At 41.6% G+C, this 25,898-nt stretch overlaps 1 protein-coding gene across 4 annotated transcripts in view; it reads left to right on the plus strand.

Moving 5' to 3' along the window:
• Positions 1–23,002: 23,002 nt before the first annotated feature.
• Positions 23,003–25,898, plus strand: part of wnk2 (WNK lysine deficient protein kinase 2) — a 169,418-nt gene continuing 166,522 nt past the window's right edge. For all 4 annotated transcript variants that reach the window (XM_063068119.1, XM_063068120.1, XM_063068121.1 and 1 more), the window contains exon 1: positions 23,003–23,980. In XM_063068119.1, the coding sequence (XP_062924189.1) occupies positions 23,312–23,980 (669 nt within the window). In that variant the 5' untranslated portion in view covers positions 23,003–23,311. The remainder of the gene's footprint in view (positions 23,981–25,898) is intronic.

A 25,898-nucleotide genomic window follows, 5' to 3' on the forward strand; every position in this document is an offset into this window, starting at 1 on the left:
TGTGGTGTACAAAGGCTGTTGTAAATCTAGTCAAGAAGAAAAGAAGAGCTTAGGAAAAGTTCAAAAAGCTAGATAATAATAGAGAGCTAGTAGATTATAAGGCTAGCAGGAAGGAGTTTAGGAAAGAAATTAGGAGAGCCAGAAGGGGCCATGAGAAGGCCTTGGCAGACAGGATTAAGGAAAACCCCAAGGCATTCTACAAGTTTGTTAAGAGCCAGAGGATAAGACGTGAGAGGATAGGATCAATCGAGTGTGACAGTGGAAAAGTGTGTATGAAACCGGAGGAGATAGCAGAGGTACTTAATGAGTACTTTGCTTCAGTATTCACTATGGAAAAGGATCTTGGCGATTGTAGGGATGACTTACAGCAGACTGAAAAGCTTGAGCATGCAGATATTAAGAAAGAGGATGTGCAGGAACTTTTGGCAAGCATGAAGTTGGATAAGTCACCAGGACCGGATGAGATGTACCCCAGGCTACTGTGGGAAGTGAGGGAGGAGATTGCTGAGCCACTGGCGATGATCTTTGCATCATCAACGGGAAAGGGAGAGGTTCCGGAGAATTGGAGGGTTGTGGATGTTGTTCCATTATTCAAGAAAGGGAGTAGAGATAGCCCAGGAAATTATAGACCAGTGAGTCTTACTACAGTGGTTGGTAAGTTGATGGAGAAGATCCTGAGAGGCAGGATTTATGAACATCTGGAGAGGCATAATATGATCAGGAATTGTCAGCATAGCTTTGTGAAAGGCAGGTCGTGCCTTACGAGCCTGATTGAATTTTTTAAGGATGTGAGTAAATACATCGATGATGGTAGAGCAGTAGATGTAGTGTATATGGATTTCAGCAAGGCATTTGACAAGGTACCCCATGCAAGGCTTATTGAGAAAGTAAAGCGGCATGGGATCCAAGGGGACATTGCTTTGTGGATCAAGAACTGGCTTGCCCACAGAAGGCGAAGTGTGGTTGTAGGTGAGTCATATTCTCCATGGAGGTCGGTCACCAATGGTGTGCCTCAGGGATCTGTTCTGGGACCCCAACTCTACTGACCTGGATGAAGAAGTGGAGGGATGGGTTAGTAAATTTGCTGATGACATCAAGGTTGGAGGTGTTATAGATAGTGTGGAGGGCTGTCAGAGGTTACAGCAGGACATTGATAGGATGCAAAACTGGACTGAGAAGTGGCAGATGGAGTTCAACCCAGATAAGTGTGAGGTGGTTCATTTTGGTAGATCAAATATGATGGCAGAATATAGTATTAAGGGTAACACTCTTGGCAGTGTGGAGGATCAGAGGAATCTTGGGGTCTGAGTCCATCAGACACTCGAAGCTGCTGCGCAGATTGACTCTGTGGCTAAGAAAGCATATGGTGCATTGGCCTTCATCAATCGTGGGATTGAGTTTAGGAGCCGAGAGGTAATGTTGCAGCTATATAGGACCATGATCAGACCCCACTTGGAGTACTGTGCTCAGTTCTGGTCGCCTCACTATAGGAAGGATGTGGAAACCACAGAAAGTGTGCAGAGGAGATTTACAAGGATATTGCCTGGATTGGGGAGTATGCCTTATGAGAATAGGTTGAGTGACTTCAGTCTTTTTTCCTTGGAGTGACGGAGGATGAGAGGTGACCTGATAGAGGTGTATAAGATGATGAGAGGCATTGATCGCATGGATAGTCAGAGGCTTTTTCCCAGGGCTGAAATGGCTAGCACCAGAGGGCACAGTTTTAAGGTGCTTGGAAGTAGGTACAGAGGAGATATCAGGAGTAAGTTTTTTACGCAGAGAGTGGTGAGTGCGTGGAATGGGCTGCCAGCAATGGTGGTGGATAGGGTCTTTTAGGAGACTCCTGGACAGGTATATGGAGCTCAGAAAAATAGAGGGCTATGGGTAACTCTAGGTAATTTCTCAGGAAAGGACATGTTCAGCACAGCTTTGTGGGCCAAAGGGCCTCTATTGTGCTGTAGGTTTTCTATGTTTCTGTCCTATCTATATACTGTATATGTGCCTAATACTTTTGCACAGTACTGTCCCCAAGCCAAACCTGTGGATGAACCAGAAAATTCTTAGTCTGCTGAGGACTCAATCAGTGGCATTCAAGACCGGTGATCCAGAAAAATACAAGAAGTCCAGGTACGGAAGACTATTTTAAGGGCAAAAAAAAAAATTCTGATTGAAATTAGAGAGGGAATTGGATGCGTGTCAGCTCTAGCAGGGAGGCCATTACTTTCTACAGAGCAAAACCTAACATCAAGAATGGCTGGGATGCTTCGATCTAGCACGAGCTCAACGCCTCTTATGCTATGGTAGATATTCACTCCTTGTTTTTCTTTTCGCTAACCTTCCTTCTAACCACAATGTCTTATTCAATGAAACAGTTGTAAGTAAGCTTCCAACTAACAGCTTGTTTAACTTGTGGTCATAAATACAAGTCAGTCTTCATTCATTTCTTTCTTTTTAAATCTTTTTATTGAATAAGTATACAAAGGGTGAACCATAAAGGCACTAATACACTGTTAGAAATTACAGGAGATATTAATACAGAAGAAAAAATTGATACAAACAGTGCAATTTAAACAAAAAATAATATGGTAAAATAATAGTATACTAATTTTTATATATATATATATCAATAGAGAAAAGGAAAAAACCCCGAAACACCCCCCCCAAAAAAAACCCACCGTGAAACTAACCTAAAAGCAAAGCAAAGCAATGGGCTAACTTGGAAACAGGTAGAGTTAAAGAACTTAAAATCACGTCCTCAAACCTGACCTCCATTAAAAACAGTTTTAAAAAAAAGCAAGAAGGGAATATAAATATGGAACAAAAGAGAAAAAAAATTACATTAAATGAAAATATTGAATAAAAGATCTCCAGGTCTGTTCAAATTTAAGTGAGGAATCATAAAGATTGCTTCTAATTTTCTCCAAATTTAAGCATAATATCGTCTGAGAAAACCAAAAAAAGGTAGTTGGAGCATTAGGCTCTTTCCAATGTTGTAAGATACATCTTTTCGCCATTAAAGTAAGAAATACAATCAATCTACGGGCTGAAGGGAAGAGATTACTGGAAATTTTAGGTAATCCAAAGATAGCAGTAATAGGATGAGGAAAGATAACTATATTCAATACCTTTGAGATAATACTAAAGATGTCTCTCCAAAAAGTTTCCAGAGTAGGACAAGACCAAAACATATGAGTTAATGAGGCTATCTGCCCCGGACATCTATCACAAAAAGGATTAATATGAGAATAAAAATGAGCTAATTTATCTTTGGACATATGTGCTCTATGAAAAACTTTAAATTGAATTAGGAAATGTTTAGCACAGATAGAGGAAGTATTGATTAATTGTAAAATCTGCCCCCAGTCATCCACGGAAATAATAGAACCCAATTCTTGTTCCCAATCTGACCTAATCTTATCAAATGGAGCTTTCCTAAGTTTCATAATAATATTATAAATAATAGCCATTGCACCCTTCTGACATGGATTAAGGTTAATTATAGTATCTAAAATATTTGTAGGAGGGAGCATTGGAAAGGAAGAAAGTATAGTACTTAGGAAATTTCTAACTTGAAGATATCTAAAAAAATGTATTCTTGGTAAATTATATTTATTAGATAATTGTTCAAAAGACATAAGGGAACCATCTAAAAATAAATCCAAAAACTGTGAAATACCCTTAGTCTTCCAAATTTGAAATGCATGATCCATGAAAGAGGGAGGAAAAAATATGTTACCTAAAATAGGGATCGCTAGCCCAAGTTGGTTGAGATCAAAAAATTTTCTGAATTGATACCAAATACGCAAGGTATATTTAACTATCAGGTTAGAGACCAGTTTGAGGCGTTTCAAATCAAAAGGAAGAGAGGAACCTAAAATAGAGCCAAGTGCATAGCCCTGAGCAGATTGTAATTCCAATACTACCCATTTAGGAATGGATAGTGTATCTTGGTCAAGTAACCAAAATTTCATATGTCGAATATTAATTGCCCAATAATAGAATCTAAAGTTAGGTAAAGCTAGACCTCCATCTCTCTTGGCTTTCTGTAAATGTATTTTACCCAATCTCGGGTTTTTATTTTGCCAAATAAATGAAGAAATTTTAGAGTCAACTTTATCAAAAAAAGATTTTGGAACAAAAATCGGTAATGCCTGAAATATATATAAAAATTTTGGCAGAATAAACATCTTAACTGCATTAATACGACCAATCAAAGTTAAATATAATGGAAACCATTTAGATGAAAGTTGAGTAATATGATCAATTAAGGGTAAAAAATTAGTCTTAAATAAATCTTTGTGTTTACAAGTAGTTTTAATCCCAAGATATGAGAAACAATTATGAAACAATTTAAACGGAAAGTTATGATACAATGGGAGTTGTTTATTAATCGGAAAAAGTTCACTCTTACTAAGATTTAATTTATAACCTGAAAAAAGACTAAATTGTGCTAATAAATCTAAAGCAGCAGGGATAGATTTTTGAGGATTAGAAATATATAAAAGTAAGTCATCAGCATAGAGTGATACTTTATGGGACTTTAAACTACGAGTTATCCCAATAATATTTGGAGATTCTCGAATGGCAATTGCAAGAGCTTCTAATGCAATATCAAATAGTAAAGGACTAAGAGGACAACCTTGTCGAGTACCTTGAAAAAGAGGGGAAAAAGGTGAGCTTAAAGAATTAGTACGGACCGAGACCATAGGAGAATGATATAACAGTTTGATCCAGGATATAAATTTCGAGCTAAAATTAAACATTTCAAGCACCTTAAATAAGTAAGGCCATTCTACTCTATCAAAGGCTTTTTCAGCATCTAAAGAGATAACGCACTCAGGAACATTTTGTGAGGGGGTATAAACAATATTTAACAGTGTGCGAATGTTATAGAAAGAGTAACGACCTTTAATAAAACCCGTTTGGTCTTCCGAAATAATAAAAGGGAGTACTTTTTCTAATCTGTTTGCTAATAATTTAGAAAAAATTTTAGAATCAACATTTAATAAAGATATTGGTCTATAAGATGCACATTGAGCAGGATCTTTATCCTTCTTTAATATTAGAGAGATTGACGCTCTATAAAAGGATTCAGAAAGTTTACCAAGTTTTAGTGAAGCCTCCAAAACCCTACAGAACCAAGGGATTAATGAAGGTGCAAAAAAGTCTTCATTCTTATAATGTTAATGAAAAACACTTTTTATGGAACAGATTTGCAAATATCCTTTACACTTTGAAGATGCTCTGTCCGTAAAGAGTCACTGCTCCTGCTTTATTAGCACTCAAGAGTAGAGTATAAGACAATGGGTTATTTAACTTGGGTTGTTTTAAACAGACAAGCTGACTCTTAAGTTGCTTATTCCAAGGAAGCTTATAGAACAGATAATTGATATGTTTAGAGTTTGAAATGTTTATGTACTCAAATGAGTTAGCTTTACAGTATTAATAGTAGCTAGCTAAGATCTATGCCCCCAAAAGATGCTTTTAAATGATTTGTGTTAAAAAGATATCTGAGGAAATATCATATGCTTGTGATATACTCAAGTATGCAAGGGTATAATTGTAGACAGCAGTTCAGGCTTATTAGAAATAGGGTAAACAACATTAAGAAACATGGCAGAACTAGAATTCATTAAACCAGATTTTGCTTCTGTGACTGACAACTTGTTTGTCTGCATCTGTGATATGTCTTTTTAGTTTATAAGAATTGTACCTGTGTTTTGGAAATCCTCTGTGAGAACTGGGAAACGTTTCAGATGGAAATCCTGTGAATTTTAAATGAATTTTAAGAATGTTGTTTGGAATTAAGTGTGTATCACTGAAAATAAATTAACTGTGTTTTAAATTACCTTGTTAGCTGTAAGTATCTTCTGTGTAGGGGGAAGAGTCGCACCACTCGAATAGTGGATATCGACAGATAGATCCGCTGTGCAGAGTAAACAGGGAAGTGAACTAGTCTTTAAAAATTGGGTAGTTACAGTATAATCTCCCTTTACTGAGAGTACTTGTGGTTATTTATATCCAATAACATTTGAAGTCTTCATTTGAGTTTATATCTTTACGGTCAGCAAACTCAATACCCTCACAATGCATGCTTTGAAAGGGAAAATAAAACTACACCTGTGCAAATCCCTGCAGCCCTGGTGACCATTGATCTCTGTTGCAGAGGCCAATATCAAAACAGCTTTCAAGAGGGTGAAGCCTTGTAAGGTCAGGCCCTGTGCCAACCAAATGGTGGGAGTGTTCAAGGACATCTTCAATCTCTTACTGCTGCAGTCGAAGGTTCCCATCTGCTTCAAAAGGATGACGTTCATACCGGTGCCTAGGAAAAGTAGGGTGAGCTGCCCCAAGGACTATCACCCAATAGCATTCACACCTACTGTGATGACAGCTTGACAGACTGGTCAAGGCTAGAATCAACTCTGCCTAAACAAGGACCTGGACTCATTGCAATTTACCTATCGCCACAATAGCTCTACAGCGGATGCAATCTCACTGGCTCTCCACTTGGCTTTGCATCACCTGGACAACAGCAATAACTACAGACATCCAACCCTGCAAAAACTCATTTCAGGGAGGTAGCACCACCATTTCAGGGAGGTATTCCTCCCCCCCGCCCCCCACCGGCCAACCTCCAAGGGTGTGTGTAATACTTTGTTTCGTGATTTTGTCTAATCTGTAAACCAAGTCGGGTATATGCAGAAAATGTGACATTAAAATATGTATTTATATTATATTACATTATGTTATCATGGAGTCATTTTTTTAATTATATTACAACTTTAAGCAAGTCTACAGGGAGTTTGGCCTCATCACGTAGGACATCAATAGTGTAGCTCCTTAGCAGCCAGCCAGCTGGTTTAAATAACGTTAGCTATGCTAATGATTGAATGACACCTGTTAAACCCACTTCAACATGTCTTTTACATTTTAACCCACCATGGGCAATAGAAAAGTCACTGTTGCAAACAGTGCAGCGAGCAACGCTGTCATTATTTTTGAGGTCGACTGTAAAGCCCGCCCACAGAGAAAACTGATAGGTCTACTTAGCATGAACAGAGACCAATCAGGATGCTCGCTCTCCTTCTCAAAAAAAAATCGATTTCTGGGATATTGTATATAATTTCCGGGCGTCAGGGAGCCGCTATCAATATGCGGGAGACTCCTAGAGCTTCCGGGAGAGGTGGGATGTCTATACCTATGTCTGGCCATTGTTTATTGATTACTGCTCAGCTTTCAACACAATCTTACCCTCAGTACTAATCAATAAGCTCAAAAACCTGCACCTCTGTACCTCTTTGACCACCTCACCAGGAGACTACAATCTGTTCAGATTGGAAGTAACATCTCCTCCTCGCTAACAATCAACATTGGCATACCTCAGGGATACGAGCTTAGCCCGCTGCTCTACTCTTTCCATACCCACGATTGTGTGGCTAGGCACAGCTCAATTGCCATCTATAAATTTGCAGACGACGTGACTATTGTTGGCAAAATTTCAGATGGTGACAAGGAGGTGTACAGGAGTGAGATAAATCAACTGGTTGAGTGGTATCGCAGCAACATCAGTAAGACCAAGGAATTGATTGTAGACTTCAGGAAGGGGAAGTTGAAGAACACTCACCAGTCCTGTCCTCATTGAGGGATCAGCAGTGGAAAGGGTGAGAAATTTTAAGCTTCTGGGTGTCAACATCTCTGAGGATCTATCATGGACCCAACATACTGATGCAATGACAAAGAAGGCTATATTTCATTAGGAGTTTGAGGAGAATTGGTATGTAACCAAAGACACTCGCAAGTTTCTATAGATGTACTGTGGAGAGCATTCAGATTGGTTGCATCACTCTCTGGTATGGAGGGGCCGTTAGTCTTGTGAGACCATGGATCTGCGCCTGGAAAGTCTTCACTCTCCAGGGCGCAGGCCTGGGCAAGGTTGTATGAAAGACCAGCAGTTGCCAATGCTGCAAGTCTCCCCTCTCCACGACACCAATGTTGTCCAAGGGAAGGGCATTAGGACCCATACAGCTTGGCACCAGTGTCGTCGCAGAGCAATGTGTGATTAAGTGCCTTGCTCAAGGACACAACACGTTGCCTCGGCTGGGGCTCGAACTCACGACCTTCAGGTCGCTAGTCTAAAGCCTTAACCACTTGGCCATGTGCCCACTATGGAGCGGCACTGTACAGGATAAGAACAAGCTGCTAAAACTGGTAAACTCAGCCAACTCCATCATAGGTACCAGCCTCCCCAGCATCCAGGACACCTTCAACAGGCAATGCCTCAAAGAGGCGGCATTCATCATTAAGTAACCCATCACCCAGGGCATGCTCTCTTCTCACTGCTACCATCCAGGAGGGGTACAGGAGCCTGAAGATGCACACTCAACATTTCAGGAACAGCTTCTTCCCCTCTACCATCAGATTTCTGCATGGATAATGAACCCATGAACACTACCTTAGTATTTTTTCCTTTCTCTTTGCACTACCTATTTAATTCAATTTTCTTTTTAATATAAACTTAGCGTAATTTATCGTTTTTATTATTATGTATTGCAATGTAATGCTGCAAAACAACAAAATTCACAATATAAGCCTGTGATATTAAATTTGATTCTGATCCTGACAATCTCCTCAAGGGATTCAATCTTAATACATCAGTTACAATACAGTATAACAATTGCAATTTAGAGAGCCACCCAATTGTATTGGCAAAGTTAGGCTCGGTGTCTTTCTATATATACATAATCTCTTTTTTTCCATGGAACAGTGTGTTTTTATTTATGCATGAATGTCTTGAGCAAACTATAATTTCCCGAGAGTGATTACTAAAGATAAAAGCAAATTGTGAATGTCCCTGTTGGCAAAACCAGATGGTACCTTCTTCAGCTACACCAGTAAATCAGCGTTACTCTGCAGTTATTAGGGTGATGATTTTAAGGGGATGTGGTAACTTTCACCACAGTCACCCTTTCTTATTTAAAACCTGAATGATAATTGCAATTTCTAGACCACATTTCATTACCTCTCTGAGGTTCACCACCCTGTCGTGGTTGAGAGGTTGTGAGTTTCTAAGATCCTGAGACTGGTGCCGTCTGAAGTTTAGCCATCTGGCGCTTAGTTCCTGATAGGGTCAGCAATGGGGGCAAGGTCAAGGGGTGGTTCCAGACAAAGAGCAAACCAACCAAGGCCCAAACACCTGCTGCAATTCTTATTGTCAGATTGAGGAAGATGACACATCACGGTAGCAGTGAAGGCGGAGGAAGGCTGCAGCAGCAAAAGGTCCCTAGATGACTTGCATTCCATGCCACCGGAACCTGACCCCAATCTGTCAAGAACTGTATGGCGGCTACCCATGCATCAGCCTCCCCACATTAAACAAAGTCACACAGAGGTGTTCTCCCATTAAGAGAATTTACCCTAACATCCCAGATTAAGTACCTACCAATAGACAACATTATACTCAACTCGAGTGATCCCACTAATACTAGTTCAGAGACTGAACAAAAGTTTACGGTAGAAGTTCATACTCTGTTTAGGTAAGGATTTGAAAGTTTTTGATTCTCCATCTGTTTCAAAATGGAGTTTGTGATAAGGTAGCATAGCTAAAGGAAATGCTGTTGCTACTCATTGCCTAAACAGCCCTCTGAAGTGGCTTTAAATGAGCTTTCAACCACAATCCATATGCAGTTGCTGGTTTAAGCTCTCATTTCACCCATGCCATACACAGTCCTAAAATTCTTCTTCCTTCAGTATTATAGTGAAGCAATTTGTTTTTTGTTGTCCATGAAATAGTAAACTGTATCTAATAAATATCCAATCTAATACCATTTTGAGCTATCACCCATAGTTACTACCCACAGTCATTGTGTATAGATTACTTTGCTACATTTTTAAACATGAAAACTGAAATTTACAGATTTTGTCAACCGAAGCAATGATACTGAGCACTGCCATTGCTGGCTGTTTGAAGCATTGTATGGATCAGATTCAAAAAGCAGTGATATCAGATACAAGCATAATTATCTGAATAATATTTAGCACATTGCCATCTTCTTGTGGCAACCTTCACTGTTTAATTTGTTTCAGACTTTCAACCGCAACTGATATTCATCAAAAATGATGATCACTGTGTTTTTATTTTTTTCTTGTTTGAAGAAAATCCTGCCCAATTATCATCAGCATATAAGCTGTAGCAACAGAAGTCTAATACAGTATACTAGAACCACTGTTATACTAACATAAGGAATGCTAACCATTCCACGCCCAGACCCCATTTCAGGAAATCTGATCACTTGGCTGCTCTCTCCTACTTGCATACAGGCAGAGACTAAGGAGCAAAGCTCTAGAGATTAGGACAACAAAGAGGATGTCGAGGGAGGCCGAGGAGCAGCTACGGGATTGCTTCAAGTCGGTGGACTGTGCCATGTTCGAGAACTCATCTGCGGATCTGAATAAATACAGCATGGTTGTCACGGACCTTATTAAAACAGTTGTAGACAAGTGTCCCCACAAAATCAAGTTGGAAGAGGTCTTGGTATGATCTCTGGAAAGCCACCTCACAGGCGAAGTGGCAATTCTGGAGTAAACTTGAATCGACAAAGGATGCTCAACAGTTGTGGCAGGGCTTGAATACTATCACCCCTTATAAAGTTAAATGAATCAACATAGGCCACAACAGGACTTTGCATAAAGTTAAATCAAGCAAAATAGGCCAGAGCAGGACTTTGCTTCCAGATGAGCTCAGTACCTTCTATGCTTGCTTTGACATCAAAACATGGAGGAACCATCACAAACTCCCACAGCCACCTGATGGTCCTGTGATTTCTGAGGCCAACGGCAAGCATGAGCCCATGAAAAGCATCAGGCCCTGCCGGGTTACTTGGCCAAGCACTAAAGGCCTGCACTGATCAACTGGCTGGAGTGTTCTCTCCGGTCTTTAATCTCTTGCTTCAGCAGTCTGAGGTATCAACCTGCATCAAGCAGTCTTCATTTATACCAGTCCCTAAGGAACACCTGGTAACCTTCTTCAATGACTATCACCCAAAGGAACACCTGGTAACCTGCTTCAATGACTATCACCCAAAGGAACACCTGGTAACCTGCTTCAATGACTATCACCGAAAGGAACACCTGGTAACCTGCTTCAATGACTATCACCCAAAGGAACACCTGGTAACTTGCCTCAATGACTATCACCCAGCAGCATTTACATCCACAGTGATGAAGTATTTTGAGAGGTTGGTGATGAAACATATGAACTTCCGTCTGAGAAGCAACTTGGAGCCGCTCCAATTTCCCTTCCTGAGCAAAAGGTCTATCTCATAGGGCTCTTCCCTCAACTCTGGAATATCTGGGTAGCAAAGGTGCATACATCAGGATGCTCTTCATCAACTACAGCTTAGCATATAATACCCTCATCCCCTCAAAACTAATCCATAAGCTTCAAGACCTTGGCCTCAATACCTCCTTGTGCAATTGGATCCTCAATTTTCTCACTTACAGACCCCAGTCAGTTTGGATTGTCAACAATATCTCCTCCACAATCTCCATCAGCACAGGTACACCACAAGGCTGTGTGTTTTGACCCTGGCTCTACTCACTTTACACTTATGACTGTGTGGCTATGCACAGATCCAATGCCATATTCAAGTTTGCATATGACACCACCATCGTAGGTCGAATCAAAGGAGGTGATAAATCAGCATATAGGAGTGAGATTGAAAATCTGGCTGAAAGGTGTCATAACAACAACCTCTCACTTAATGTCAGCAAGAGCAAGGAGCTGATTATTGACTTCAGGATGAGGAAACCAGATGTCCATGAACCAGTCCTCATCAGAAGTGGAGAGGGTCAGCAACTTCAAATTCCTCAGCCTTATCATTTTGGAGACATGTCCTGGGTCCAGCACTTAAGTGCAATTATGAAGAAAGCATGGCAGCACCTCTACTTCCTTAGCAGACATCCCACCCTGCAAAAACTCATTTCAGGGAGGTAGCACCATCAATTTGCGGGAGACTCCTGGAACTTCTGGGAGAGGTGGGATGTCTGCAATAGAGTAGCTCCTTAGCAGCTGGCCAGCTAGTTTAAATAACGTTAGCTATGCTAATGAATGAATGACACCTGTTAAACTCACCTCAACATGTCTTTTACAGTCTTAACCCACCATGGGCAATAGAAAAGTCACTGTTGCAAACAGTGCAGCGAGAAACACTGTCATTATTTTGACCCCTATTAGGCAGGGGTACACTTTAGTCTAGTCTGGGGTGACGTACGTTTTATATTTTTTTTGGAACACTCTGCCATGACGCGCTCTCTCGCTCGTGCTCTCGCTTGCTTTCTCTCTTGTTTTCTCTCGTTCTCTCTCGCTCTTACTTGCTTTCTCTCTCGCGCGCTCTCACGTGCTTTCTCTCTCGCGCGCTCTCTCACTTTCTCTCTCTCTCTCTCTCTCTCGCTCTCGTGCTCTCTCTTGCTCACTTGCTCTCAAAAAAATTGATTTCCGTGATATTGTATATAATTTGCGGGCATCAGAGAGCCACTATTCATATGTGGGAGACTCCCGGAACTTCCGGGAGAGGTGGGATGTCTGCCTTAGGGGTTTACAAAGATTTGCTATGACATGTAAAACTTTGATAAACTTCTATAAATGTGTAGTGGAGAGTATATTCTCCACTACACATTTATAGAAGTTTATCAAAGTTTTAAATGTCATCACAGCCTGGTATGGAAACACCAATGCTTTTCAACAGAAAAACCTACAAAAATTAGTGTATATAGCCCAGTCCATCTTGGGTAAAGCCCTCACCACCACTGAGCACATCTACATGAAGCATTGTTGCAGGAAAGCAGGTGCCACAATCAGGGACCCTCACCACCCAGATCATGTTCTCTTCTCACTGCCGCCATCAGGAAGAAGATGCAGCAGCCTCAGGACTCACACCACCAGGTTCAAGAACAGGTATTACCCTTCAACCATCAGGGTCTTGACCAAAGTGGATAACTTCACTCAACTTCACTCGCCCCATCATCGAAATGTTCCCACAACCTACAGATTCACTTTCAAGAACCCTTCATCTCATGTTCTTGATATTCAATTTTTATTTATTCATTATTTATTTATTTTTATATTTGCACAGTTTGTTATCTATTGTACACTGGTCGAACATTCAAGTTGGTGCAGTCTTCCATTGATTCTATTATGGTTATTATTCTACTATGGATTTATTGAGTATGCCCACAAGAAATGTATCTCAGGGTTGTGTATGGTAATTCGATAATAAATTTATGTTAAGCTGAACTTTATGTAGACATACAACAGCATGGAGTGAAGACAATTTATAGTACTCCAGTTAACATCTACAAAGTATACTTAAATGTGACTATATTGGCAAATATACTTGAAACGTCACTTTCTATCAGAGCAGCTCTCTTATAGTTTCACTTTCTCATTAAAAGCACTTTATCGAAAGCTCACATTATTAAGGGATATTAGTACCATTACATCCCCATGCACTTGCGTGATTAATATTACCTAGTGGGATGTATGCAAAAGAATTTTAACTTGGAGTACAAAGAATTTTCTTGCTTTCTTCGAAAATACTACTATGTGGGATGAAAATGGACAGTGAAATGCAGACAGAAATTTCAAATGGGTAATTCCTTCAGTCCTTGTCTATAATTATCTAAAATAACCACTCTGAATAAAGCACTGACATGACTCACTGAGGTCTAACAGTCCACTCCATTTCATCATATAATTGCACTTCTTGCTCTGATTGCCAATAAAAGGTGTTAGAGGATATAAATAATACGGGCAACAAATTAAATGTAGCTCTTTCCAGTAAAGTTTTCTTTCTTTAGCATTTTGTTTTCTTGCAGTGGGTAGATTCCAGTTTAGTTCTATCTAGACAGAATGATAGGAAGATTTTTGACATACTTTTTTCCCTAATTTTAAATTTTGATATATATATTTTTATATATATATATATATATATATAAAAGAAACATTGACATTAACCTAGTGAAAATTTTAAGCTTCCAGTCAATAATAGCTGCAGAAAAAGTAGGCTAGATGATAACTCAGTGTCCATTATTTTCAAGGTCTGGCATAGATGGGGTCTTGAATAGTAGAATAATTCATGAAGTATTTGATCCTAAAGATAGGATTCTATGACCAGATGAAAAGCTGCAATAAGTATTTTATTCCGGGACTGGCAGGAGGAAATAAGATATAGGCACTGTGATTCACTGCTATAGAATTGTCTTTCCATGCAACAATTAAGGTTAATCATGTATTTATGTACTTATTATTGTGGTATTTTCTTCTGTATTTTTGTATGCTATATTGCCGTGCACATTAAGTACACAATTAAAGTATAATTTAAGTATTTGAATCTGCATATTTTTGCATAAGTACTAAATGCATTTGTTAAGTGTGGTATGTTTTGCTATATCTAAATATATTGGCATGGAACAATATAATGATTTCAGTATAAACATAGAAATTGATTGGCTTTCTTTGTATCTAACCATAATGATAATTCTAGTTATGTACATTCTTTAATACTCTATAGCACAGGCAAATATTAATTAACAGATATTTTTCAAATTTTCATGGGGTTCCAAAACACATCAAAGCCAATGAATATTTCTGAATGTGGACCAAAAGAAAGCCATGATCCTATGTCACATGTAATGAAAGAATGACACGAAGGAACTTCACTTCCGGGTCCCGTACTTACTGTTCAACCACAGCAAAATGATTTATCATTTGTTCATATCAATAATATCAGCCAACGTGAGTAAATTCAGTTTAGGTTTTTGGTTTGAATTCATACAATACATAAATAATCACTGTTAAGACCAGCATTTCTTGTTCTCCCCAGGCTCATTGCAGAAGGTATTGCTGATATGCTTTCTTGAACTGAACTAGGAAGGTGCTCCACATTGCTAATTAGATGACAACTTTCAGGAATTTAACTAAGTGGCTATGGTGATTTATTATCAAATCCAAAGATGGGTGATTTAAAGGAGAAATAGAGTTAATATACTCTGCTGACTTTGTTCCTTTTCAGGTAAAGGTCATTCATTTGGGATTGCTTGCCAAGGAAGTTTTGCTCTTGATTTTGTGGATGGTACACATGGTGGAAAGAATCAATCCTTGTGATAGTGCTTACCTGCTGGCAAAGAAGGAGTCCACTGACCTGAAAGAAACTTAGTTCTGTTGGAGTTGTATTCATCCAGTCAAGTTAATTGCATCATAAGCTTGACTTCTGCCTAGTGGAAAAATGGAAGTGCTTTTGTTAGTTGGGATTTACATATCTATTGCAAAATGCCAAAACAACAATATTAATATAATATCTTTAAAGCAGCAAAAGAAGCCAAAATTTTATCATTATGGGCCATCATAAAACATTACCTAATAAAATACGACAACCAGCTACAAAAGGATATTAGTGCATAAGACCAAAAGCATGGTCAAAGCAATAATTTTACAGAGCAATTTAAATGAGGCTATATTGCTTTATGACTCTATTACACTGTAACTATCTCCATGTAGTTGCTATATTAGAGACACAAGAGACCTCAATTGATAGAGGAACTTAATGGGTTGAGAAGGATATGTGGGGGTGGGGAGGCGAGAAGAAACTGTCAACCTTTTGGGTTGATACCCTGCAGCAGGACTGGAGGGAAAAGGACAAAAGCTGGTGTAAAGAGGAGGGGGGTGGGGTGGAATGAAATAGGAGATGGTAGGTAATATGTGTTCCACGGAGAGGTGAGAGGTGAAGAGAGATGAATTGTAAAACTAGAAGTTTTGTTGGGAAGTCCCTTGGGACCAAGGAGACATGGTCCCACTTTGCTTTTATGGGCCCCGAGGTGAATGATGAGGTTAATGTAGGATCTGCAGAGTCTTCCACAAATGGAGAAGAGGTGAGTAATAATGGGCAAACAGATGGGTGGTTTATGAGATGCTCCACTCCTTCCATCATTTACACGTGAAGTTTGTGCATTCCTGATGTATGATAAAAAGTGCTCTTAAGACCTTGTTTTGCCATGGCTTCACGCATCAAAGCAGAAGATTGCAATCAATCAAAAAGCAGTATGACATTGTTTTAATTGAATAATGAATTGTAAAAGCTATGTATTATACAAGATGTGTATCTCTCAATAATTTCTCCCTCGGCTCCTCCCACTTCCTTCAAACAAAATGTGTAACCATGAGCACTTTCATGGGTCCCAGCTATGCCTGCCTTTTTGTCAGCTACATGGAACAGTCTATGTTCCAAGTCTACACTGATTATCACTCCCCAGCTTCTCCTACACTACATCAATGACTGCACTGGTGCTGCTTCCTGCACCCATGCAGATCTCATCCACTTCATTAACTTTGCCTCCAACTTCTACCATGCCTACAAATACTGCATCCATTTCCAACACCTCCCTCCCCTTCCTCGATCTCTCTGGAGACAGCTTATCTACTGATATATTTTATAAACCCTGATTCTCTCAACTACCTGGACTATACCTCCTCCCACTCTGTTACTTGCAAAAACGCCATTCCCTTCTCTTAATTCCTCCATCTCCATTGCATTTGCTCTCATGGTGAGGCTTTTCAATCCAGAACTAAGGAGATGTCCTTCTTCAAAGAAAGGGGCTTCCCTTCCTCCATCATCAATGGGCCCTCACCCACATCTCTACCACTTTGTGCACATCTGTCCTCACCCCATCCCCCCGCCACCCCTCCAGGGGTAGGGTTCCTCTTGTCCCACCTACCACCTCACCAGCTTCCGTGTCCAGCACATAACTTCCGACATTTCCAATGGGATCCCACCACCAAACACATCTTTCCCTCTCCCTCAGTTTCTGCTTTCTACAAGGATTGCTCCTAATGTGACTCCCTTGTCTATTCATCCCTCCCCACTGATCTCCCTCCTGGCACTTATCCTAGGAACAAGTGCTACACCTGCCCCTACAACAACCTCGCTCATGACCATTCAGGGCCCCAAACAGTCCTTCCAGGTGAGGCGACACTTCACCAGTGAGTCTGTTGGAGTCATCTACTGTATCCAGTGCTCCTGGTGTGGCCTCCTGTATGATGCGATGTAGATTGGGAGAATGCTTTGCTGGGCACATATGCTCCATCCACCATAAATGCCACCCCCCCTTCACTATCCCGCATTCTCTTTTCCCTCTCTCACCATACCTGCCCATGACCTCCCTCTGGTGCTCCACCCCTTCCCTTTCCTTCATGGCTTTCTGTCCTCACCCATCAGATTCCAACTTCTCCACACCTTAATCTCTTTCACCAATCAACTTTCCAGCTCTTTACTTCACCTCTCCCTCTCTCCTTGTTTCACCTATCACCTACTACGTTGGATTTCTTCTTCCCCTCCGCCCACCTTCTTACTCTAATTTCTCGTCTTTTTCTCCAGTCCTGATAAAGGGTTTCAGCCCAAAATGTCAACTGTTTAGTCTTTTCCATAGATACTGCCTGGTCTGCTGAGTTCCTCCTGCATTTTGTGTGTGTTGCTATCTTACGAGTCAATTACATTGAGTGTCCTTTAAACACAACCAGGAGCTTAATCTGGTCAAGTATAAGGTCTTGCACTTTGGGAGGTCCAACATAAGTGGAAATGATACAGAAAATGGCAGAAGATCTTAGATTGCAGGTCCATAGCTCCCTGAAATTGGCAACATAAGTGCATAGGTTGGTAAAGAAGATGACTGGCATTCATGTCTTCATCAGTTAGGATATTGAGTATAAAAGTAGGGAGGTTATGGTACAGCTGTTTTTAATATTGGTCAGGCCATATTTGGAATATTGTATGCACTTCTGATTGCCGCAGTAGCGGAGGGATGTGGAGGTTTTATTGAGGGTATAGAAGAGGTTCACCAGGATTTTGTTTGGATTAACATGGACAAACATGGATTGCTTTCTCTTGAGTCTCAGAGGCTGAGGGGCAACCTGATAGACAGTGGTTAGGCAGAAACTTTCTCCCAGATGGGAAATGTCAAATATTAGGGGGCATATCTTTAAAGCGAAAGGGAAAAAGTTAAAGGAGAGTTACAAGATGTTTTTTTACACTGAGAGAGGCAGATGTCTGGAACACATTGCCAGTGGTGGTGGTGGAAGTACTCTAGATACAATAGCAATGTTTAAGAGTCAGTCTGGATAGGGAATAATGTGTATTCAGCAGTGAGAGTGACATGGTTGAATGTGAGGACAGGCTATTCTGCTGGGACATGTCAATATTAAGATAGAGAATGTGCAGAAACTTTTGAAAAATATTAGCACAGATAACTTCCTGGGGCTAGATGGGATATACCACAGGTTACTGCAGGAAGCAAGGGAAGGGATTGCTGCACCGAATGATCTTTGTATCCTCACTGGCTATAGGAGTTGTACCAGAAGACTGGAGGGTGGGAAATGTTTCTTTGTTCAAAAACTAAGATTCCTGAAGACAGGATTCACAAGCATTTGCAGAAGCATAATTTGTTTAATGATGCACTCACAACACGCTGGAGGAACTCAGCAGGTCAGGCAGCATCCGTGGAAAAGATCGGTCGACGTTTCAGGCCGGAACCCTTCATCAGGACTGTAGAGGGAAGGGGCAGAGGCCCTATAAAGAAGGTGGGGGGAGGGTGGGAAGGAGAAGGCTGGTGAGTTCCAGGTGAAGAACCAGCAAGGGGAAAGATAAAGGGGTGGGGGAGGGGTGGCAGGGAGGTGATAGGTAGGAAAGGTGAAGAAAGAATAGGGGAAAACACAATGGGTAATAAAAGGAGGTGGAACCATGAGGGAGGTGATAGGCAGCTGCGGGAGCGGGAAGAGTGACATAGGGATAGGGGAAGGGAGGGGGAGGGAATTATCAGAAGTTAGAGAATTCTATGTTCATACCAAGAGGCTGGAGACTACCTAGATGGTATATGAGGTGTTGCTCCTCCAGCCTGAGTTTAGCCTCATCATGGCAGTAGAGGAGGCTATGTATGGACATATCTGAATGGGAGTGGGAAGCAGAGTTGAAGTGGGTGGCTACTGGCAGATCCTGTCTGTTTTGGCAGACGGAGCGGAGGTGCTCGACGAAACGGTCCCCCAACCTGCGTCCGGTTTCACCGATGTAGAGGAGGCCGCACCGGGAGCTCTGGATGCAATAGATGACCCCAACAGACTCACAAGTGAAGTGTTGCCTCACCTGGAAGGACTGTTTGGGACCCTGAATGGTGGCAAGAGAGGAGGTATAGGGACAGGTGTAGCACTTGCGCTTACAGGGATAAGTGCTAGGTGGGAGATCCGTGGGGAGGGATTGGAGGACCGCTTCATCGAGCACCTCTGCTCCATTCGCCAAAACATACAGGATCTCCCAGGAGCCACCCACTTCAACTCTGCTTCCCACTCCCATTCAGATATGTCCATACATGGCCTCCTCTACTGCCATGATGAGGCTAAACTCAGGTTGGAGGAGCAACACCTCATATACCATTTAGGTAGTCTCCAGCCCCTTTGGTATGAACATAGAATTCTCCAACTTCAGGTAATTCCCTCCCCCTCCCTTCCCCTATCCCTATGTCACTCTGCCCCCTCCCCCATGGTTCCGCCTCCTTCTACTACCCATTGTGTTTTCCCCTATTCTTTCTTCACCTTTCCTATCACCTCCCTGCTTCCCCTCCCCCACCCCTTTATCTTTCCCTTTACTGGTTTTTCACCTGGAACCTACTAGCCTTCTCCTTCCCACCCTCCCCCCACCTTCTTTACAGGGCCTCTGCCCCTTCCCTCTACAGTCCTGATGAAGGGTTCCGGCCCGAATCGTCGACTGATCTTTTTCACGGATGCTGCCTGACCTCCTGAGTTCCTCCAGCATGTTGTGAGTGTTGCTTTGACCCCAGCATCTGCAGAGTATTTTGTGTTTTGTATTTTGTGTATTTGTTTAATGATAGGCAGCATGGTTTTGTGAGGGGTAAGCCATTCTAATCAATAAGCATCAAAACCTGGGAAGTTGTGTCTCCCTCTGCAATTGGATCCTTGACTTCCCCATCAGGATACCACAGTTAGTGATGATGAAAAATAACATATCCTCCTCATTGACAATCAACCCTGATGCCTCCCAAGAATGGCCGTTTAGTCCAGTGCTCTACTCTGTCTACACCCACGATTGTGTTTCTAGGCACAGCTCAAACGCCATCTATAAATTTGCTGATTGACACATCTATTGTTGGCAGAATTTCAGATGGCGATGAGGAGGCGTATGAGAGTGAAATAAATCAGCTGGTTAATTGGTTTCGCAGTATCAACATGGCACTCAATGTCATTAAGAACAAGGAACTGATTGTGGATTTCAGGAAGGTGAAGTCAATTGAACACACACCAGTCTTCATTGAGGGATCAGCAGTTTTCAGTTCCTCGGTGTCAACATCTCTGAAGGTTTATCCTGGACCCAACATACTAATGTAATTACAAAGAAGGCATGACAGAGGCTATATTTCATTAGGTTTGAGGAGACTTGGTATGCCGTCAAAGACACAGATTTCTGAAGATGTACCATGAAGAGCATTCTAACAATTTGCATCACCATCTAGAATGGAACTGTCACTGGAAACGATCAGAAAAAGCTTCAGGAAGTTGTAAACTCAGCCAGCTTCATATTGGGTGCCAGCCTCCTCAGCTTGAAGACACCTTCAAAAGGCAATGCCACAAAATGGTGGCAACCATCAGCAAGACCCCCATCACCCAAGAAACGCCCTCTTCTAATTGCTACCATCAAGGAGGTACAGGAGCCTGAAGACACACACTTAACATTTCAGGAACAGCTTCTTCCCCTCAGCCACCAGATTTCTAAATGGAGCAGCATGCTGCCTGGATTAGAGAGCATGTGTTATGAGGAAAAGGTCCAGTGAGCTAGGGTTTTCTCCTTGGAATGAAGGAAGATGAGAGGTGACTCGATAAAGGTGTATTTGATGATAAAAGTCATTGATAGACTGGACAGCCCACACCTCTTTTCCTTGGGCATAGATAGCTAATACAAGAGGGGCATATTTTTAAAGTGATTGGGGGAAAGTATAGGGGAACTTAGAGGTAGATTTTTTACACAGAGTGCTGAATGTGTGGAACATGCTGCCAGATGAGGTGATAAAGGTGGATATATTAGGGACATATAAGAGACTTCATGATAGGCACATGTATGGGAGAAAAATGGAGGGTTATGTGGGACGGAAGCGTTTAAAAGATCTTGGTGGCCAAAGAGCCTGGACTATGTTCTATGGATAGAGGTTTATGACTATTTATTGCACAGGCATTGTACTTTGACTGCCATGGTCTGCACTGACATCACGGTAAGACTCAAAATGTAACTCCTGTTGTATATTAGGTTAGATACATCTCAGATCAGTGTAAAACCTGTGGTTTGTAATTAAATAGATAAATGCCTGTTGCAATAATCTAAGACTCATTCATCTTTTTGTGGTCTGGAAATGTTCCTGTCTTATTAAGATCATTGTTCATTATAAAACGAATTCAATTCATAAAGTGCTTCGCTTTACTAGATGTTACTTCCCATCATTTCAAGATGTTACAAAAATAACTTGTCAGATTTAACTGGCAATACATAATCCAAGATAAAACTTGTAAAGTAGCTATTTTTAAATTTCTTTAATTAAATGCTTCACTAAAAAACAATAGCATATGGAAGAATGTCCACCTGGAATAGATATGATTGGGTAATACACATGTCAATCAAACTTGATAACCTTCATTGCTCTAAGCAATGCTTCTCACACCTAGTCCTGGGACCAAAGGCGTGGTAATCTGTCCTTGCACCCTTTGTGGCAGAGGCCTGCTCCTATCTCTTGTCATCTTCATTCCCAAAACTACTTAATCGCGAACCAACACTGCCTAACCAAAGCTCAAAGTACGTCAGATAAGGATCGACTTGTGAGAAGCAAGTGATCGTGCCAAAGCCTACACTCCGAACTAGCGCGATCAGTGAGCGTACCCGCCCTCACCCCAACCCCACCCTGTATTGTGAACCTGGAACACCAAAGGCATGGACAAATAACGGAAACGTTCACAATTAGAACAACAGGGAAGAGGAATTAGAATTGAAAAGGGAAAAGCCACAAACGTGCATAGAATTTTAATTGAATAAACTGAAGGATTAAATGCGTGAAAAGTTTGAGGATGACGGATCTCTGCTAGATAACGTCTTCCTTTTGTTCCGATTGTATTTTTCTGACAGCAGCATATCATCATCCCTGGTACAATGATCTTGTCTTTATTTCAAACGTTGGATACGATTTTTGAAAGATCTTGCTGCTATGGCAAGAATTACGTTTAAACGTTTGAAAATAAGCTTTAACATTATAAATTAATTCGTAAAACCTGTCGATGGTAAAATCCGCACTTACTTTTAACCATTTCCCCACATCAATGCGACATTAATGAAAAGAAAGTAAGGATGCTCCTTACTTGAAGACACGACATGCTGTAATAGACACCGAATAAAGAATTCCTTTTTTTCCCACCTCATGAGTTTACAAATGCACCCTTGGTTTACAGGTTACGTTGCAAAACTTCTGTCCTGGGGATTTCGTGGGGTGCAATGTACAGCCGGCAAATGGCCGCAATATGATTTTGAATCGTAGGTTTCTTGGTTAATTACGTTTTACATCTCCATCACATCATTAGTTCTTTCTAAAGGCATGACTTGTGTTGGTCTCTTTCGGCTGGTGACAATGGATGATTAAAAATAGATAGGTGCTTAAGGAATTATGCAATGACCATGTACTGCACAGAGATAAAGGCAAGGAATAAAACTTATCCATAGAGCGGTAACATTGCGCAAGTGGAGGCCTGGAGAAGCCCATTAATTTAACGCTGTATTTTGGATCCTGTCCTAAAAAAAAATCCAGGAGCAGATTTGCGCTTTGCAGCGACAGACTCACGCGCTCCGGGCTGTCGGCCGCGCGCGCTAACGGCGACGTGTCGCTGACGTCAGCGCGCCGCGGTTTTGCGCCTTGGAGCATCAGCATCAGCAGCCGGAGTCGGGCAGCGCCGAGATGCTGGAATGTTCATGAAAGCGCGGGTGGTTGGTGGTTTTCTTTTTCTTCCCGATTATTATTTAAAGTAACCCTGAATGGACGAAGCTGCCGCCCCGGGTTGCTGTGCGAGACGCGTCTGGAGACCTGTGCGACAACAGCTGCGTCAGTCGGGGTTCTGCTCCCTGCAACAAGGCACCGCGAGTCCTCCTGTGTCCCGGTAAACTGAGCCGTTAATATCGAGTCCACCTGCCCCCTCCTCCCCTTTCCTCCCCTCCCCCCACACACCCCAATGGAGCCGCAGGCTGAGGCGAGCGAGGTAACCACCGCTGCCGGTGAGGATGCCGGAGCCCCGGGCGGCCAAGTGGCAGCCGGCTCCGGGGATAGTGCCGAGTGCAGCCCCGCTGGAGTGGAGGAGGAGACGGCCGATGGCAGCACTTGCACCAGCACAGACTCTGCTGCAGTGATGCTGAGGAGGAGGCTGCTACAGGGGGCCCCCTGCTCGAATCCCCCGGCCCAGGATTACCCGCGTGTCACTCAGCGGTTCGTCAGGCGGATGGTGCCACTGTTGCCGGCGGGGGATAGACCCTGTCGGCTGCTGCAGAGCGACGCTGACCCCGAGGCGAAGAGAGCGGCGAGAGGGGAAGCGGCAGCCGAAGGCTCGAGCACCGAGAGCCAGGCTGGGAAGAAAGGCAGCGCGACCGAGAGTGTCAGCGCCGACGAAGAGAAAGATGGCAGAGCGGGCGACAGCGCACCGAAAGAGCCGCCCGATAGCTCCAAGGAACTCTCCAAGTCCAAGAGTGACGAGAATGAGGAAGAAGCTGAGATGAAAGCGGTCGCTACTTCACCTGACGGCAGGTTTCTCAAGTTCGATATCGAACTTGGAAGAGGCTCCTTCAAGACGGTTTACAAGGGTCTGGACGCGGAGACATGGCTTGAGGTGGCTTGGTGTGAGCTTCAGGTAAGATGTTTAACCTTACAGTCTGCGCGTGTAGAATAACTCGCGGTCTTTGTTATTATTGTGAAATAAAAGCCCATTCAGTTAGTTATTGATCAATTATAACTCTTGTATTATATTTATTTTAAATCGTTTTACTCGTTTTCTAACGATGTGTCATGCAGTTACCTAATATCTCTACGCTGCGTAATCAAGACCGTCTCCCTGTATAATAAATTCACTGGATATGTGAGTAGATCACAAACGGATTATTCTAGTAACAGGTTATCAGAGTTAAAAAAAATCCGCTTGTTAACAGGTTACTTGTATCATCCAAACTAGTGATCCAGCCAATCCTATAAATATGCTTCTGCTTTCGTGTATCGGCTATATGTGCTTTGTGCTGTGTGTGACTGTTAATAATATACTGTATTTTGCACCTTGGCCCCCGGAGGAACGCTGTTTCGTTTGGCTGTATTCTCGTATGGCTGAATGACAATTGAACTTGAGCCTGCGATACAGGCGTATAGTTAGCACTGTGTAGGGTTGAAATCGGACAGATTGTCAAGTTCGCGTCAAAAATAATTAGGTAATTGTCTAATCTTGCCTTCTCTTTGCACGGGTTCGTGGGAAACGTAGATATAAATCTCGAGCAGTGGTCGTTCCCTGACTGGTGGTAATCTTGTTATCCGTGAAGTTTAGCAGTGATTGTAATAGTCTGACAGAAAATGATAGCGCCTAAAGTCTGTTTCCTCTGTTTACAAGTTAAACTGCCCCAAACAGTGTTTAGTGTTTTGTTCGAAAAAAAGTGTTACATTAGGCTTATATTAATAAAAACGTAATTTAAAATGTTGTCTAGTGCACGAATTAGCAACGCATCTTTACTTTTGAACATATTCTCTGGGTGGACGCGATGAGGTTAGTTTTCTTTTGGTTGTATCGATTTAAATGGGGGAAAACAATACGCAATAGAGTTGCTGGGTTGCATTTAAAGCGGGCAGTAATCCATTTTATAAAACTGCTATATGTAAACTTAGAGTATTTACGTGATTAAATTATTGGTGTTAAACTTAATTTGCGAGAGAAACACTCCAGTGAAAGTTTGAGGGTTCTTCCCTTTCTTTTCCCGCTATTGTTCTGATTCTGAAAGCATAATTAGCTGTTTTCTAGAACACGCGCGAGGATGTTGCTGTCCAGGTTATTATCGAGCTTTACATAAAGTACTACACTCTAATTCTTACTATTTTTGCAAGCTCCACTTGCAGTTTCCAAGAGATCAGCTTAAGTCACGAAAACAAAAAAATCCGATCATTGATCCGTATTTCTTTCACGGGTTTACAATATTTCTCACCTCCTGGAGAAAAAGATCTATTTTCAGCACGTTCCAGTTTGCCTTGTGTCCATTTTAGATTTGAAAGTAGGAGCTTTTGATCTGTTGGGAACTAAATTATTGAAAAAGTATTTAGTAAATCTCTTTACCACTCAAGTTACATGCATCTCTTCAGATTCCCACTTCTACTGTCCCTCATTGAGTTGTGTATTGTAACTTTAGCAAAGGTGTATATTTTATATAAATGATATAATATTAGGGTGGTGGTAATTTAGAATATACCTTGACAAATTTTATTCAGAAGGAATGCATGTTTTTTTGTATATGATCTCATTTAAGCAATGGAGTTGGTCCTGAAATGGATTGAATAGGAGCTGATGCATTATGGGGCTCCTAACCTCAGGCCTGGGTGTTTCTCCATTTTCTCCAGATGTATTGGGTATTGATTATCAACAGTACTTGTTAATAATTATTAAGTCCCATGCTAAATGGGAAGACAGTTGGGCGGTGAGGAGGTCTACAAGGAAATGGGGTTGATCCTTTATAAACATGAAATGGTCATGACTAGTGAGGAGATTATTTAGTCTGTTTAGTGCATATTAGTACAATGTG

This window comes from Mobula hypostoma, chromosome 15 (genome assembly GCF_963921235.1).
Source record: "Mobula hypostoma chromosome 15, sMobHyp1.1, whole genome shotgun sequence".
Lineage (NCBI taxonomy): Eukaryota > Metazoa > Chordata > Chondrichthyes > Myliobatiformes > Myliobatidae > Mobula > Mobula hypostoma.